Source organism: Ursus arctos, unplaced genomic scaffold (genome assembly GCF_023065955.2).
Source record: "Ursus arctos isolate Adak ecotype North America unplaced genomic scaffold, UrsArc2.0 scaffold_10, whole genome shotgun sequence".
In the NCBI taxonomy this organism is placed as follows: Eukaryota; Metazoa; Chordata; class Mammalia; order Carnivora; family Ursidae; genus Ursus; species Ursus arctos.
Window position 1 is genome coordinate 76,570,034 of NW_026622764.1, and position 17,342 is coordinate 76,587,375.

The 17,342-nt window shown below is 41.7% G+C and overlaps 1 protein-coding gene across 1 annotated transcript in view; it reads left to right on the top strand.

Moving 5' to 3' along the window:
* Nucleotides 1-1,081: 1,081 nt before the first annotated feature.
* Nucleotides 1,082-17,342, top strand: part of CRYL1 (crystallin lambda 1) — a 151,369-nt gene continuing 135,108 nt past the window's right edge. The window contains exon 1 of the mRNA XM_026492955.4: nt 1,082-1,219. Within this exon, the coding sequence (XP_026348740.1) occupies nt 1,179-1,219 (41 nt within the window). The 5' untranslated portion in view covers nt 1,082-1,178. The remainder of the gene's footprint in view (nt 1,220-17,342) is intronic.

Here is a 17,342-nt window from a genome sequence, read left to right on the forward strand (position 1 = left end):
TTATGTGACAGAGAGACAGCCAGCGAGAGCGGGAACACAGCAGGGGAGTGAGAGAGGAAGAAGCAGTCTCCCAGCGGAGGAGCCCGATGTGGGACTCGATCCCGGAACGCCGGGATCACGCCCTGAGCCAAAGGCAGACGCTTTAACGACTGTGCTACCCAGGCGCCCCTCTTTCTGTGTTCTGACTGGAGAAAACAAATAAAGGAAGAGCTCCATTTGTCATCTGAGTAGATCAGTGTCTCCAGTGTTTTCCGCTTGAGTACTCTCTAATCCTCTTGAATTGGATGACCGTGGTATTTCCCTTCAGCTTGTGCTGTGTGGACACAAGCTGTCATGAGATGTATGATGCTCTTTCCTCTTGGTCTGTTTGTTTGTCCCTGGACATTTCCTTTCTGTCATACATAAACCAACTCTGCCTCTTGAAGGAGGAAATACAGCTCAAATAACTCCCATTCCTCACTGTCCCCTTAGCACAGCATAGTGGGATCAAACACATCTTCCACTTTCACAGATAAAAACATTTGGAGCTTTCCTTTCCTACTTTCCCAAAGTTCCTAGGTCTCAGTTCTCATCTGTGGAGAAAAGCAGCGAGGATCTTTCCGGAAACGAATTATGAGTGTAAATTCAGAAATAACCACCCTCAGTATAAAGGCCTGAACAAGAATGTTTTGAAGAGATGGTAACATTTTCAAAGAGGAAATTCTACTGCTAGTTGCTTTGGGGTCCTTTAGCGGTCAAGCCTTGTGCCAGCCTGGTGGTGCCGCTCCTATGTATACTGATTTTAGGGTGCACAGTTGGAAACTAAAATATGAAAAAATGAATTGCTGAAGTCCGAAGGGTTGGGTCTTCGCACTTTCCACCCACTGTTGCCCCCAGCCGGTCCTCTCGCCGGCCAGCCCCGCCTACGCCCCTATGCTCCGGGTCTGCGCCTGGGTGTCCGGGTGGAGGCTCCGCCTGCCACGCACCCAATGGGGACCGAGGCGGCGGGCCCTCCCCCCGGCCCTCCCGGAGCCTATCCCGGCCCGCTGGCCCGCCCCTAGCTCGGGTGCAAGCCAATGGGCGCGAGTCACGCCCCGCCCGGCGCGGGTCTCTGGCGCAGCGCGCGGCGCCTGAGAGCTCTGTCGCCCACAGCTCTCCGCACTTGTGGTGCGGCTCCCGGGCCAGCTAGACGTCGCGCCATGGCGTCCCCAGCGGCCGGCGAGGTGGTGCTCATTGGCAGGTAAACGGCCCCGACCCACCGACCCGCCGCGTTCTTGCTGCGGCGCTGGGGGAAACCCGGGCCCGCGGTGCTCCTCGGTGTGGGGCCCGTGCGTCGCCGCCTCGGCTCGGGCGCCCAGGTCGCTGTCAGCTTCCAGACGTGGAAACGGCATGGCGGAACGCCAGCCTCCAACCCTCGAGGGTTCTGTGCGCCCTTGCAACCGTCTATGAAAGTGGCCAGGCCTGTAGGAGCGCCCGGTAGCGGCATGGCTTTGCAGGTTCAAACACACTGTAGAGTGCGGTTTTGTTTCACTTCGTGCCGACTTACTAGCAAGGTTCAGAAAGCTGACAGCGCAGGCTGCGGTGGAAATGCGGTTTGTGGAATTAGTTGAGTGATGCCAGGCCTCCTGGCAAATACAAACAGACGTGCTAGGCGTTAGGCGAAATGAGGTCTGGCAAAGCTTCTGCAGAACTGTATTCTTAACTATTTCCACTTTATGGATGAGAAAACTGAGATTAAGCAGTTTGCCTCTGGTCACAGTCAGTAAGTGGCCGAGATGGCACTACCCTAGTAACGAGATCCGTTGTACATCCGTGGACAGGATTCTGCCTGCAGGGCGTAAAGATGTGCGTGTTCTTGTCCCCAGGGGTGTCTCTGGGCGGCAACAGGTGCTTGGAGGACACACGGGCCATCCTAATTCATTCCTGATTCGTGGAGAAAGCGCTGTTTCCAGAGGGCAACGCTGGAGCCCAGAGTTTGCTAGGGTGTGTCAGTTTAACAGACTAAATTACATCCAGATTTTTCCGGTTTGTGCCCCCATCTGTTCTTTTACAACTTTGCTATTTTCTTTCTTTTTAAAAAGGCATTTATGCGTACCTTTGCACTGACAGGCTATCATAGCAATCTATAGGCATGTTAATACTTGCTATTTATAGTTAGAAGCACTTTTTGGGGGTGACTTTGTGTCTCTTTAGGCCATTGAGGTGTTGGCCTACCTGACCTGCCCCCAGCGACAATTCCAGTGTCAGGATTTTTCCTTTGAACCTATTGAAAGAAGGCATCAGGATGCTTTTGTCAGCTTCCTTTTGGTCAGAGAACAGTGCAGTTAACTGAGCCTTTGACCTTTACAGGCATGTGGATGTGTGTGGCTGCCTGGTGAAGGAATATAAAAATATATTTTGAAAATGTACTTTGTACTGGGTAGAGTGACTTGCATTTTAGTTGTCCAGGGTCAAGGGCTAGAGTTTTGTATATCTTACACCATGTGTTGGAGTGTTCTGCTTTTACCTAATAAATGTTAAGTGGCGTTTGGAAATGACTATGCCTGTTTGGCTCTGATTCTTTCATGAGGAGTACAGTCTTGCAAGAAGGAGCTGTTAGTGAGTCAGTTTATTTCTGATTCCCTTGAGGGAGGTTGATAAGGAATTAGATGAGGGCTGGCAAACTTTAATGACCACAGAAATTGGCACAGGATAGAAAGCCCTTCCTGTCTATCCCACACCCTCCACACCTCAGGAAACACCCATCTCTGCTTCTGGAGTACTGCTGCTTTCCTTCCCTTCATTCCTCTCCCTTTCCTCTCTGTTCTCCCTTCTCCTCTCTCCTCTTACTCACTTTTCCTCTCTCTTCCTCTCCCCTCCCCCTCCCCTTTCTTTCTGTCTCTCTGCTTTCTCTCTCTTCTGGTCCCATGGATGATTCCAGGGAACATCCATTTACAAAATGGGGCTGGAGAATGTAAATTAATTCCTTAAAACCTGGTTTTAAGTTTCATTCTTGGATTTCAACGGACCAATACACCTATTTCAATTTCAGGGACATATTGGGCCATTGTTTTTCCATCTTTTCCTAATAATTACCAGATTCCCTCTTTAAAAGTACTTGCTAGAAATACAGTCCCTATTTAATTCTTTTCCATTGATTTTTTTCATAAAAGACACTTTTTTTGTTTTAAATAAAGATTTTATTTATTTGAGAGAGAGAGAGAGAGAAAACATGAGCAGGGGGAGCGGCAGGCTCCCTGCTGAGCAAGGAACCCTACACGGGGCTCATTCCCAGGACACTGAGATCATGACCTGAGCCAAAGGCAGCCTCTTAACCGACTGAGCCACCCAGGTGCCCCCGTAAAGGACACTCTTCGTCATGGCCACTTAGCTTTCCTGTGAGCATCAAGGGCAAGTCCCTTCAGAATGGTGGGCTTGACAGAATAGGAGTGTGTTTTTGAAGAATTAAGAAAGACAAAAGCCTCTTGGATCTGAGGGCTGTAGGAACATAAAGAAAGACAAAATATGGTAATGGCAACTTTAAAAAATGGGAGTAAAAGTGGGTTTCCTGAAGGCATTTGAGTGGTGTTGTATTTGAGTGGTGTTCTCAAGCTTTCCTGTTAGCCCTAGAAGTCTGCAGGGGAACTTACTTTTATATAATACTGTGTTTCTGAATAACTAAAATATGAATTCTGTATTCATATACATACTGCATTGTGTTTACCCAAATTTTAGGCCTTGAGCTTGTTTTAAAATAGGAACCAATCTTGGGAAGAAGGCCAACATTGTCATATTCCTGGGGCCTCAAGTACGCATGTTCTCCTGTGCCTCTCTCTTTTCACTGAGCACACTTCTTTAGGACTGAGCTCAGGGGCCCCTCTCCTTCGGGAAAAGTTCTGATTCCAGGACCTTCCCCTTAGGGTAGAAACTATTATTACTGGCTGTGTATCCATTTATGCTTGGTCCTAGTAGACAGATGTTTGAGGCTTTATAACAGAGATTGTTTTTTTTCTGATATGCAATGTGAAGGGCTTGTTAGAATGTTGGGTTTTTTTCCTTTTTTTTTTTAATTGAGGTAAAATTGGTATATAACATTATGTAAGTTTCTAGTGTACAACATTATAATTTGACATTTGTACACTGCAAAATGATCACCACAAATCTAGTTACCATTTGTCACTATACAACTGAGCCCCTTTACCAGTTTTGCCCACTCGAATCCCCTTCTGCTCCGGTAACCATGAGTCTGTTCGCTGTATCTGTGAGTTCAGATTAGTTTAGTTTAGTTTGTTTTTTTAGATTCCGCATATAAGTGAAATCATACGGTGTTTGTCTTTGTCCAGCTTGTCTCACCTTCAAGGTCTGTCCATGTGGTCACAAATGGCAGGATCTTCCTTTTTATGGCTAAGTAGTATTCCATTGTGTGTGTGTGTGTGTGTGTGTGTGTGTGTGTGTGTGTGTCTGTGTGTACCATGTCTTCTTTATTGATTCATTTATAGGTGGACACTTAGGTTGTTTTCACATCTTGGCTATTGTAAGTAATACTTCAATAAACAAAGGGGTGTATATATCTTTTTAAATTAGTGTTTTTGTATTCTTTGGGTAAATAACCAAACATGAAATAGTTGAATTGTATGGTATTTCTATTTTTAATTTTTTGAGTCCTCTCCCTACAGTTTTTCCATACTGGCTGTATCAATTTATATTTCTACCAACAGTGCAACACAGGTTCCCTTTTCTCCACATCCTTGCCAACGCTTGATGTTTCTTGAGTTTTTGATTTCAGCCATTCTGACTGGTGCAAGGTGCTATATCATTGTGATTTTAATTTGCATTTCCCTGATAGTGATATTGAACATCTTCTCATGTGTCTGTTGGCCATTTGTATGTTTTCTTTGGAAAAATGTATATTTAGATCCTCTGCCCATTTTTAATTGAGTTTTTTGTGATCGAGTTGTAGGTCTTTGTATATTTGGATATTAACCACTTATTGCATATATCCTTTGCAAATATCTTCTGGCATTCAGTAGGTGTTTTGTCATTTTCTTGGTGGTTTCCTTTGCTGTGCAGAATCTTTTTAGTTTGATATAGTCCCACTTGTTTCTTTTTCGCTTTTATTTCCCTTGCCTTTGGTGTCAGCTCCAAAAAAAGACATCGCTAGGACAGATGTCAGGAGCTTACCACCTATGTTTTCTTCTAGGAATTTTTTAGTTTCAGTTCTTAAGTTCAAGTCTTTAATTTATTTTGAGATAATTTTTGTGTGTGTATGAGATAGCAGTCCATTTTCATTCTCTTGCATGTGGCTATCCATTTTTCCCAACACTATTGAAGAGACTGTCCTTTCCCAATTGTATATTCTTGCCCTCCTTTGTCAAATTAATTGATGAGATATGTGTGGGTTTATTTCTGTACTCTATTCTGTTCTCTTGACCTGTGTGTCTGTTTTTATGCCAATACTGTAGTGTTTTGATTACTATAGCTTTGTAGTATAGGTTGAAACAGGGGAATATGATACCTCTAGCTTTGTTCTTCTTTCTCAAGATCCCTTTAGCTTTTTTTAGATTTGTTATAGTTATGTGAAAAATGCCATTGGGAATTTGATAGGATTGCATTGGATCTGTAGATTGTTTTGGGTAGTATGGACATTTTTTTTTTTTAAAGATTTTATTTATTTATGTGACAGAGAGACAGCCAGCGAGAGAGGGAACACAGCAGGGGAGAGGGAGAGGAAGAAGCAGGCTCCCAGCCCAGGAGCCTGATGTGGGACTCGATCCCGGAACGCCAGGATCACGCCCTGAGCCAAAGGCAGACGCTTAACGACTGCGCTACCCAGGCGCCCCTGTAGTATGGACATTTTAACAATGTTAATTCTTTCAATCCGTGAGCATGGAATATCTTTCCATTCATTTGTGTATTCTTTAATTTCTTTCATTAGCATCTTAAAGTTTTGTTAAAGTGCATTAAAGTATACAGGTTGTTCACCACCTTGGTTAAGTTTATTCCTAGGTATTTTATTCTTTTTGATGCAGTTGTAAGTGGGATTTAAAAAGAAACTTCTCTTCTGGTAGTTATTAGTGTGTAGATGCAATAAATTTCTGTGTATTGATTTTGTATCCTGCAATTTTACTGAATTCATTTATTCTAGCACTTTTTTGGTTGAATCTTTAGGGTTTCCTATGTACTGTGTCTTGTCATCTGCAAATAATGAGTTTTACTTCTTCCTTTCCAGTTTGGAGAACTTTTATTTCTTTTTCTTGTCTAATTTCTCTGGCTAGGACTTCCAATACTATGCTGAATAAAGGTAGTGAGAGTGAACGACGATCTTGATCTTACTCAAGATCTTGTTCAATTATCCTGCCTGTTCCTGATCTTAGAGGAAAGCTTTCAGCTTTTCACAGTTGAGTATGCTGTTAGTTGTGCATTTGTCATAATTGGTCTTTATCGTATTGAGGTATGTTTCCTCTATACTACTTTTTGAGAGTTTTTTTTTTTAAGATTTTATTTATTTATTTGACAGAGAGATAGAGCCAGAGAGGACAAGCAGAGGGAGTGGCAGAGGGAGAGGGAGAAGCAGGCTCCCCACTGAGCAGGGAGCCCAATGCAGAGCTCGATCCCAGAACCCTGGGATCATGACCTGAGCCAAAGGCAGATGCTTAACCATCTGAGCCACCCAGGTGCCCTGAGAGTTTTTATCATTAATGGATGTTGCATTTGGTCAAATGCTTTTTCTGTATCTGTTGAGATGATCGTATGATTTTTGTCCTTCATTTTGTTAATGTGGTGTAACACACTGATTGATTTGTGAATATTGAACCATTCTTGCATCCTTGGAATAATCCCACTTGATCATGATGTATGATCCTTTTAATGTATTGTTGAATTTGGTTTGCTAATATTTTGTTGAGGATTTTTGCATCTATGTTCATCAGGGATATTGGCCTATAATTTTCTTTCTCTCTCTCTCTCTCCCCCTTTTCTTCTTTTTTTTTGTAGTGTCCTTGTCTGGCTTTGGTATCAGGGTAATGTTGACCTTGTAAAATGAGTTTGGGAGCATTCCCTCCTCTTGAATTTTTTGGAAGAGCTTGGGAAGGATTGGTTTTAAATCTTGTTTGAATATTTGGTAGAATTCACCAGTTTGGTCCTAGACTTTGGTTTGTTGGGAGGTTTTTAATGACTGATTCAATCTCCTTGCTAGTAATCGGTCTTTTCAGATTTTCTTTTTCTTCATGATTTAGTCTTGGAGGATTGTTTCTAGGAATTTATCCATCTCTTCTAGGATGTCCAGTTTGTTGGCATATAATTGTTTCAGTAGTCTCTTACGATCCTTTATATTTCTGTGGTATCTGTTGTAACTGTTCCTCTTTCCTGATTTTACTTATTTGAGGTTTTCCCCGCCCCTCCCCCCTTGCCCTGTTTTTGGTGAGTTTGGTTAAGGATTGTCTATTTTGTTTATCTTTTCAAAGAACAAGCTCTTAGTTTCATTGATCTTTTCTACTGTCTTTTTAGTCTCTGTTTTATTTACTTCTGCTTTGGTTTTTATTTCCTTCCTTCTACTAATTTTGTAGAGTAGTCTGTTCTTTTTCTAGTTCCTTTAAACATAGAGTTAGATTGTTTGAGATTTTTCTTGTTTCTTGAGGTAGGTCTGTATCACTATAAACTTCCCTCTTAAAACTGCTTTTGCTGCGGTCTGTAGATTGGGACTGTTGTATTTCTGTTTCAGTTTGTCTTCATGTATTTTTTCTTATTTCTCCTTTGATTTATTCTTTTTTTTTTAATTTAAGATTTTATTTATTTATTTGACAGTCAGCAAGAGAGGGAACACAAGCAGGGGGGGTGGGAGAGGGAGAAGCTAGCTTCCTGCTGAGCAGGGAGCCTGATGAGGGCTTCATCCCAGGACTCTGGGATCCTGACCTGAGCTGAAGGCAGACGCTTAACCAACTGAGCCACCCAGGCGCCCCTCCTTTGACTTATTCTTGACCCATTGGTTGTTCGGTAGCATGTTGTACTATCTTCACATATTTGTGATTTTTCCAGTTGTCTTTCTATATTGATTTCTAGTTTCATACCATTATTGTTGGTAAAGGTGCTTGATATGATTTTAATGTTCTTAAATTGATTGAGACTTGTTTTGTGGACTAACATATGATCTATTCTGAATGTTCCATGTGCACTAGAGAAGAATGTGTATTCTGCTGATTTTGGATGGGATATTCTTTTTTTTTTTTTTTTTTTTAAAGATTTTATTTATTTATTTGACAGAGATAGAGACAGCCAGCGAGAGAGGGAACACAAGCAGGGGCAGTGGGAGAGGAAGAAGCAGGCTCATGGCGGAGGAGCCTGATGTGGGGCTCGATCCCGTAACACCGGGATCACGCCCTGAGCCGAAGGCAGGCGCTTAACCGCTGTGCCACCCAGGCGCCCCTGGATGGGATATTCTGTACATATCTATGAGTTCATCTGGTATAAAGTGTTTTGTTTTGTTTTTAAGTAGGGGCTTGAATTCAGTGTGAGGTTTGAACTCATGACCTGAGATCAAGACCTGAGCTGAGATCAAGAGTCAGATGCTTAACTGACTGAGCCAGCCAGATGCCCCTGGTAGAAAGTGTTTTTTAAGACTGATGTTTCCATATCGATTTTCTTATTTTCTTATTTTTAAATTTATTTTTAATTAATTGATTAAAAAACAGCAACATGTTTAGATTTAATTTCTTTTCGTAATATAGCTTTTTTTTTGTTAGTGTAGTTGACACACAATGTTACATTAGTTTCAGGTGATTTAACAAGTTTGTACATTATGTTATGTTCACCACAAGTGGAGTTACCATCTGTGCCATTATATCATTATTACAATATTATTGACTGTATTCATTATGCTGTGCTTTTTCTTCCTGTGACTTATTCATTCCATAATTGGAAGCTTCTGTCTCCCTCTCCCCTTCACCCATTTTGTCCCCCTGCCCCCAGCAACCATCAGTTTGTTCTCCGTATGTATAGCTTTGATTCTGCTTTTTATTTACTCATTTTTTAAGATTCCATTTATGAGTGGAATCATATGATATTTGTCTTTCGCAGTCTGACTTATTTCACTTAGCATAATATCCTGTAGGTCCAAACATGTTGTCTCAAATGGCACGATCTCATATATTTTATGGCTGTGTAATACTCCATTGTGTGTGTGTGTGTGTGTGTGTACTGCATTTTCCTTATTCATTTGTCTGTTGATGGATGCTTAGGTTGCTTCCATGTCTTGGCTATTGTAAATAATGCTGCAGTAAACATAGGTGTGCGTATATCTTCACAAGTTAATGTTTTCCCTGGCAAATACCCAAAAGTGGAATTATTGATTTTCTGTTTGGATAATTTATCCATTGATGTAAGTGGATGTTAAAGCATCCTGCTATTATTGTATTGTTGCTGTCAATTTCTCCTTATCCTCTTATTGGGTCGACCCCTTTATCATTATGTAATGCCCTACTTTGTCTTTTATTACAGTATTTGTTTTAAAGTCTCTTTTGTCTGATATAAGTATAGCTACCCAGCTTTGGTTTATATTTGCATGGAATATCTTTTCTTTCCATCCCTTCACTTTCAGTCTGTGTGTCCTTACATCTGAAGTGCGTCGGTTGTAGACAGCATGTAGATGGGTCTTACTTTTTTTTTATCTGTTTAGCTACTCTTTTGATTGGAGAATTTAGTTCATTTACATTTAAAGTAATTATTGATAAGTAATAATAATAGCCTGCCTTTCAGGCTGAAGCTCCAGACCAAGAAAATAGGCCTTTCCACATGTGTTTCCATCTTCTGTTGCGCAGTGCCCTGGGAGTGGTAGCCTGCCAGGGAGTGTCTCTCTGACTGTTTCAGACCCATGGGGTCCAGAAACACAATCCCCTCTGGCCACCAGAGCCAGGGGCATCTCCTGGGTGGGCTGTGTGTGCCTGCTGGCAATGGCAGGGCAGGCCAAAGCTGTGGAGGTGGGGCAGGGCATTCCCACCTGAGATAGGAGGCTGGTGGTGGGGTGGGGGGTGTACAAAAATGGTCCTTGCCAAAGCTGGCACCAGCAAGGCAGAAGGAGAACACAAAAATGGCACCATTAGTGCCTCTGTCTTCAGAGAAAGTCCCAACAAATTTCTGCCTCTCCTCAGCTGATTTAAAACTAATAATAGGTGAGTCTCCTTTGCATATGGTAGGTGCCTTTCCAACTGTTGCTTTTGTGCTGGGTCCTGAGGTCTGTGGGTCTGTGCATTAGCCCTTTAAGAGTGGATTTTTTTGTTCCACATAGCGCTATCGTTCTCCTGGAAGTAAGCCCCTTGGTTTTTGAGGCCAAACACTTTGGGCGGGTGGGAGCTTGTCTCTCTAGTATAGTGATGTAGGGTTGGGGTGTCTGATGTGGGGGCACAAATCCCTTGGTCCTTGGGAACAAGATCTGTATTATGATGAGTCTGTGGGTCACCATGCCTTGGGTGGGGTTTCTTGCGAGACTGTGTCTCTCCCTCTCCTATCCCACTTGATGTGGCCCTTTTATCTTTTGTCGGGAGGAGGTGTTCAGGTGGCTTTTGGGTCCTTTTCAGAGGAAATTGTTCCATGTGTAGCTGTAGATGTGTTGTGTTCCTGGGAAGAGGTGAGTTCAGGATCCTTGTAAGTTGCCATCTTGAACTCTGTCTGGTAGAATGTTATTTTATTTCAAGTAATGCATCCCTTAAGCTAGTCTTAATTTTTTAATTCCAGAATTTTACTTTGGGGTGACTTATGTACATTTTTTATAAGAAACTTTCTGAGGCTTGAATTTTTTTTTTTGGAATGCTACCTTAGGTATTACTCTGCTGATTTTTGCATTTAAACACACAGGCATATGGCTATATACACAGACACACAGAGAGCAAACCCTACCATGCTCCCGTTGCTTCTTAGCAGCTCAAACACTAAATGTGCCCTTCCTAGGAAATATTTAATAGCTCTTACTGGCAAATATTTCATAGCCAACTTAGATTAATAGTGTAGGAACAGTTTTACTTCATCTTTTGCCCAGTAAATAAGTAACTGTAGAATGGAAAGACAATTTAAAAAGTATCTAGTATGGATTTTTTTCAAAACTAAGTGCCATTAATGATAAAATTAGAATTGAAGCATTATTTTAGAAAAGGTTTTATTTATTTATTTGAGAGAGAGAGACAGAAAGAGCATGGGGGGGCAGATTCACCCCTGAGTGGAGAGCCAGTTGTGGGACTCCATTCTGGAACTCTGAGATCATGACCTGAGCAGAAGTTAGATTCTTAACTGACTGAGCTACCCAACTGCCCCAGAATCGAACCAATTTTATTACTTAACTTTTCTCCCCTGCTGCTTTGCTGCTATGTAACAGAATAAATGTTCACCTGCAGTAGCTTAAAAAAAAAAAAAAGATTTTATTTATTTATTTGAGACAGAACACGAGAGAGAGCAAGTGAGCACCAGTGGGGGCAGGGAGAGGGGCTGAGAGGGACAAGTGGACTCCCACTCAGCAGGGAGCCCCACACGGGACTCCACATGAGCTCGACAGGGGTCTTGATCCCAGGACCCTGGTATCATGACCTGAGCTGAAGGCAGACACTTAACCAACTGAGCCACCCAGGTGCCCTTTCACCTGCAGTAGCTTTTTGAGGTACTAATTCAGATTTATGAATTGAGAAACTTTAAAGCATATCAGAATAGTTAGAATTTTAGGTACCCGTTATATGGTCCCCAGGTATCTAGGGGTTCAGAAAAAGTTAATAAGATGTCATGGGCTTTAAGGGCAGGAAGCTAATTGTATTTGGGCCCAAGGTAAAGTAGTACTGGGAACAACAAAGCTGCCAGAACTTTCATTCTGGGGCTGTGCAGTTTGATCTTTGTACCTGTTTATATTAGTCTGCGCCATAAATTCCCCCTGCCTCCACTTGCTCACTTTTCCTCTCTCCTTTGCTTCTTTGTCTTGCACATTGCTGCCAACTCCAGCATTATAATCTTTCAACTCCAGTGCCTATTACTGACTTATAGTTCTACATTTTAGGTCCAGTTCTCAGGAGAGGAAATCTGATTGGCCTGTGCAAGCCAGGCTACAGGTATAGTAGGGTACTGATAAGCCAGTTGATTGGGTGGTTTGGGTCAGATGTCCATGTCATGTCCGGTCATGAATGACTATGTGTGAGGGGGAAGGGATACCAGCGGCTTCCCAGAAGTTGGCTTATTTCTCTTGGTCCCTCCTCTAGAGGACTATGGACAATACAGATTGTGAAACTATTATAATAAGAAGAAATCCACTTTGTCTTTAATGCCTGTTGTATGGAATATAACTAATTTTTCCCAGATTTTTTTAAAAATTCTCAAATACACAGAAAAGTAGAAATTATGGAAAAAAGAATGTCCTCATATCTACTTTTCTATTTAATAATTGTTAAAATTTGCTCTATTTGCTCTGTGTGTAATTTAATTAATGCTAAATGTTACAGGGTTAGTTTTTACATTTTTGCTAATATAAATTCTACTGTAAATGAGTGTCTGTGTGTTATTAACCTAACCTAGGGTCAATTCTGGAAGTAAAATTCCCAGGTCAAATATTAGAAATACTTAATTTTGATACAGGCTGTGAGACTGCCTTCAGATATTTTACACCACTTTTATTCCCCTCAGTGGTTTGTGAGTGCCCGTTTGCCCGTAACCTCACCAACACTAGGCATTGTCAGTTTGTTTAATCTCTGCCGTTTGGATATATATTTTATTTGCTTTCATTAGAGTAAGGCAGTAGAATATATTTTCAAGTTAGTTTGTTCACATACTTTATAGAGGTCCCCCCCCCTCTTGTGTTTGGTGTATTCATCTTTTATTTCTGGTTTTATAGGAATTTTTGTATGTTTATATGTTATAAATATTATTTCTTTTTGGACATTTGTCTTATGTTGATTTTTTGGTCATAAAAAAAGTTATTAAGATCAGTTAATTTATTTGGCAACCAGCTATTCAAACATGAGGACCATTGTGGCTTGGATTTTGTAGAAATGTCTTTGACAGAAAGGTTGAAAACTGCTGTCGAGTGAATGTCACCCCACCCCCCAACTGCATTTGTAGATGAACTACAGTTCTCGCGGATGTGTGACTGACTCCTATATGATCGCAGCATACTGGCATAGTTGGGGGTGGAACTAGGTGAAAACAACCAAGATAAATGATTGAATCATGATAACAGTTGTTGCTGCCTGTTAGAAACATAATGTGATGGGGCGCCTGGGTGGCTCAGTCGTTAAGTGTCTGCCTTCGGCTCAGGTCATAATCCCAGGGTCCTGGGATCAAGCCCCACATCAGCCTCCCTGCTCAGCGGGAAGCCTGTTTCTTTCTCTCCCACTCCCCCTGCTGGTGTTCCCTCTCTCGCTGTGTCTCTGTCCAATAAATAAATAAAATCTTAAAAAAAAAAAAAGCATAATGTGAGCCACTAGTGCAAATCACATATGTAATTAAATTTTGTACTAATTTTAAAAAAGGTGAAATTAGGGGCACCTGGTGGCTCAGTTGGTTAAGTCTCTGCCTTCTGCTCACGTCATGATCTCAGGAGCCTCGAATGGAGCCCTGCATCATTGGGTTCACCGCTCCACAGGGAGTCTGCTACGCCGTCTCCCTCTGACCGTCCTCCATCATGCTTTCTCTCTCTTCTCTCAAATAAATAAATAAAATCTTTAAAAAAAAGTGAAATTAATTTCAGTATGTTAAGTGTTATGATTTCAACAAGTAATTTATGTAAAATATTACTAATGAAACAGTTTACATTCTTTTTGGGGGGCATAGTCTTTAAAACCCAGTGTGTTTTTTACACTTGCAGTACATTTCACTTCACATTAGTCACTTTTCAAGTGCTGAATAGTGCCATGTGGCTATCAAGTGGCTGCTACACTGGACAATGCAGGTTTAAGCAATGATGTAACCTTTGTGAATCAAGAAAGCCTATCTTCAGAAAGCTTTCTTCTCCCCCTTTGTTATGCCTCCCCTTGCAGTGCAGACTCATTTGAGAGGCACTTACCCATGTTTTGAAAAGGCAAGTCAAGTTGTGGGAGGAGGTTTACTTAATGAGATGCATCTATTGTGTTCTCCTTTGTGGAAAGTCTTTTCTGTAAAAGCAGCGACAGTACTTTGGGCTTTTATAAAAAGGCTAGCTGAAGCCTCTCACCCTTCTACCTTGTATGGCCTGTGAGCCTTACCTGTGCCTGGCACTTAAGGTCCTTTTCTTTTGCGCCTATCCTCTCTGTTTCATTGTGTGGTGGGCACAAGATGTGGGGGGACTTACTGATGGGGGTCTGCTGCTAAGGCTGCTTTGGAGGCCCTGTGGAGCTCTCACCCCTGAGGGAGTCAGCTTGACAGGCTCTGGAGCCTGACCAGCATGTGGGCGAAAGCTTTTACATGGATAGAGGAGATATGAGTCATTTTGGAGAGGTGTGGTAGTTTCTGAAACCACAAAGTGGAAAGGAAAAGAAATCTCTTTTTGAAAAATATTTTTATGAATTATGTCATACATACAGCAAAGTACAGAAATCCTACGTACACAGTTTGATGATTAACATAGAGGGGACACACCACTGTAAACCCCGCTGTGAAAGTATCCATTCTAGAGTTAGGCTGTCTTATGGGGTTAAATAAATCACCATATATGTCAAACATTATGATACTGGCAGTGGGAGAAAAATATTTAGAGTCAATGACTGGTCATTTGGGATGACCTGAATGAATGTTAATTGGCCTTTTAACTTCCTGGCTTGCGTGCGGCTCTGGAGTGTGTGTGGGGGGTGAGTGGGTGTCTGAGGACGAGAAAGAAGTCTTCAGGCAGGGGCTGTCTCTTTCAGACTCTGGCTTGTGGTCTATAGGGTTTTTTCCCCCTCATATAGTCTAGAACAGCTCTGTCAATAGATCTTTATGCAAAGAGGAAAATGTTCTATTTATGCCTTTGCTGTTCAAGTTGGTGGCCACTGTCACAGGTGGCTATTGAATACTTGAGACGTGTCTAGTACTATTGATGATTTTTAAAATTTATTAATTTTAATTAGTTTATATAGCATGTGGCTAGAGTCTGCGATATTGGACAGTGCAGGTCTAGAGCATTGAGAGTTTAATAACTTATGTATACATAATGTGTAAATTTTATATTAATTGTAAAAGATTTTAATATTGCAGAAGAATATGGAATAAAACATTCTGTATAATCCTGCTTCCTCTTCCAAAATTGAGTAGAGGTGTTTTAGTTGTTTTCATTCCGTTTTTCCAACAAATGACTTCACATGAGAAACCTTGTAACAAGATAGTAGCCCCTCTCAATAACCCCTTGTATGTATTAGAGGCTTAGTTCAAGTGAGCATTGTGTGAGGGCTTTGAAGCTTGGATAGCACTTCTGTGGCATTAACAGGATTTTCAGGTCAATAGGAGGCATGCTAAGCTCTTCTCTTCAGTTGCTTGGGCCCACGCCTGACAGAAGTGGAAGCATTTAACTGTATGGAGTGCTTTCTGTATTCAGAGCCTGAACGATAGATTAGCTGAATTAGGAGAGGTAGGGGGAGGAGAGACGGAGTGGGGATAATACTTCTTGGAGTCCATCTTTTGACTGCTATTCTAGCCACCACCACCCCCTTCTCAAATCAGCATGTAGTTACTCAATGAAATAACATCACACCTGAGACAAGCCTGGCCTGCTGAATGTCCAGTCTACTTGCAAGCTAATAATTTAGCTTATTACCATTTCCTGAATGCTGGTGGAGAATTGGAGAATCATGGGTCAGAGACAGAGAACTTTCTTTTTTTTTTTAAATAATATATTTTTTTATTATATTATGTTAGTCACCATACAATACATCCCTAGTTTTTGATGTAAAGTTCCTTGATTCAATACTTGTGTATAACACCCAGTACGCCATGCAATATGTGCCCTCCTTAATACCCATCACCAGCCTATCCCAGTCCCCCACTCCCCTCCCCTTTGAAGCCCTCAGTTTGTTTTTCAGAGTCCATAGTCTCTCATGCTTCATTCCCCCTTCTGTTTACCCCCCCTTCTTCTTCCCTTTCTTCTCCTACCCATCTTCCTGCTTCTTATGTTCCATAAATGAGTGAAACCATATGATAATTGTTGTTCTCTGCTTGACTTATTTCGCTTAGCATTATCTCCTCCAGTCCCGTCCATGTTGCAGCAAATGTTGAGAAATCGTTCTTTTTGATGGCTGAGTAATATTCCATTGTATATATGGACCACATCTTCTTTTTTTTTTTTTTTTCTTTTTTTTTTTTTTTAAAGATTTTATTTATTTATTCGACAGAGATAGAGACAGCCAGCGAGAGAGGGAACACAAGCAGGGGGAGTGGGAGAGGAAGAAGCAGGCTCATAGCAGAAGAGCCTGATGTGGGGCTCGATCCCAGATCGCCGGGATCACGCCCTGAGCCGAAGGCAGTCGTCCAACCGCTGTGCCACCCAGGCGCCCCTGGACCACATCTTCTTAATCCAGTCATCTGTTGAAGGGCATCTCGGCTCCTTCCATGATTTAGCTATTGTGGACAATGCTGCTATGAACATTGGGGTGCATATGGCCCTTCTCTCCACTTCGTCTGTATCTTTGGGATAAATACCCAGTAGTGCAATTGCTAGATCATAGGGTAGCTCAATTTTTAACTTTTTAAGCGACCTCCACACTGTTTTCCAAAGCGGCTGTACCAACTTGCATTCCCACCAACTGTGTGGGAGGGATTGATCCCCTTTCTCCACATCCTCTCCAAAAATTGTTGTTTCCTGCCTTGTTAATTTTTGCCATTCTAACTGGCGTAAGGTGGTATCTCAGTGTGGTTTTGATTTGAATTTCCCTGATGGCCAATGATTTTGAACATTTTTTCATGTGTCTGTTAGCCATTTGTATGTCTTTATTGGAAAAGTGTCTGTTCATATCTTCTGCCCATTTTTTGATTTGTTTATCTGTTTCTTGTGCATTGAGTTTGAGAAGTTCTTTGTAGATCTTGGATACCAGTCTTTTATCTGTAGCATCATTTGCAAATATCTTCTTCCATTCCGTGGGCTGCCTCTTAGTTTTTTTGACTGTTTCCTTGGCTGTGCAGAAGGTTTTTATCTTGATGAAGTCCCACAAGTTCATTTTTTCTTTTGTTTCTCTTGCCTTTGGGGTTGTGTCATGAAAAAAGTTGCTGTGGCCGATGTCAAAGAGGTTGCAGCCTATGTTCTCCTCTAGGATTTTGATGGATTCCTGTCTCACATTGAGGTCTTTTATCCATTTGGAGTTTATCTTTGTGTATGGTGTGAGAGAGTGGTGAAGTTTCATTCTTTTGCATATAGCTGTCCAATGTTCCCAGCACCTTTTATTAAAGAGACTGTCTTTTTTCCACTGGATGTTTTCTCCTGT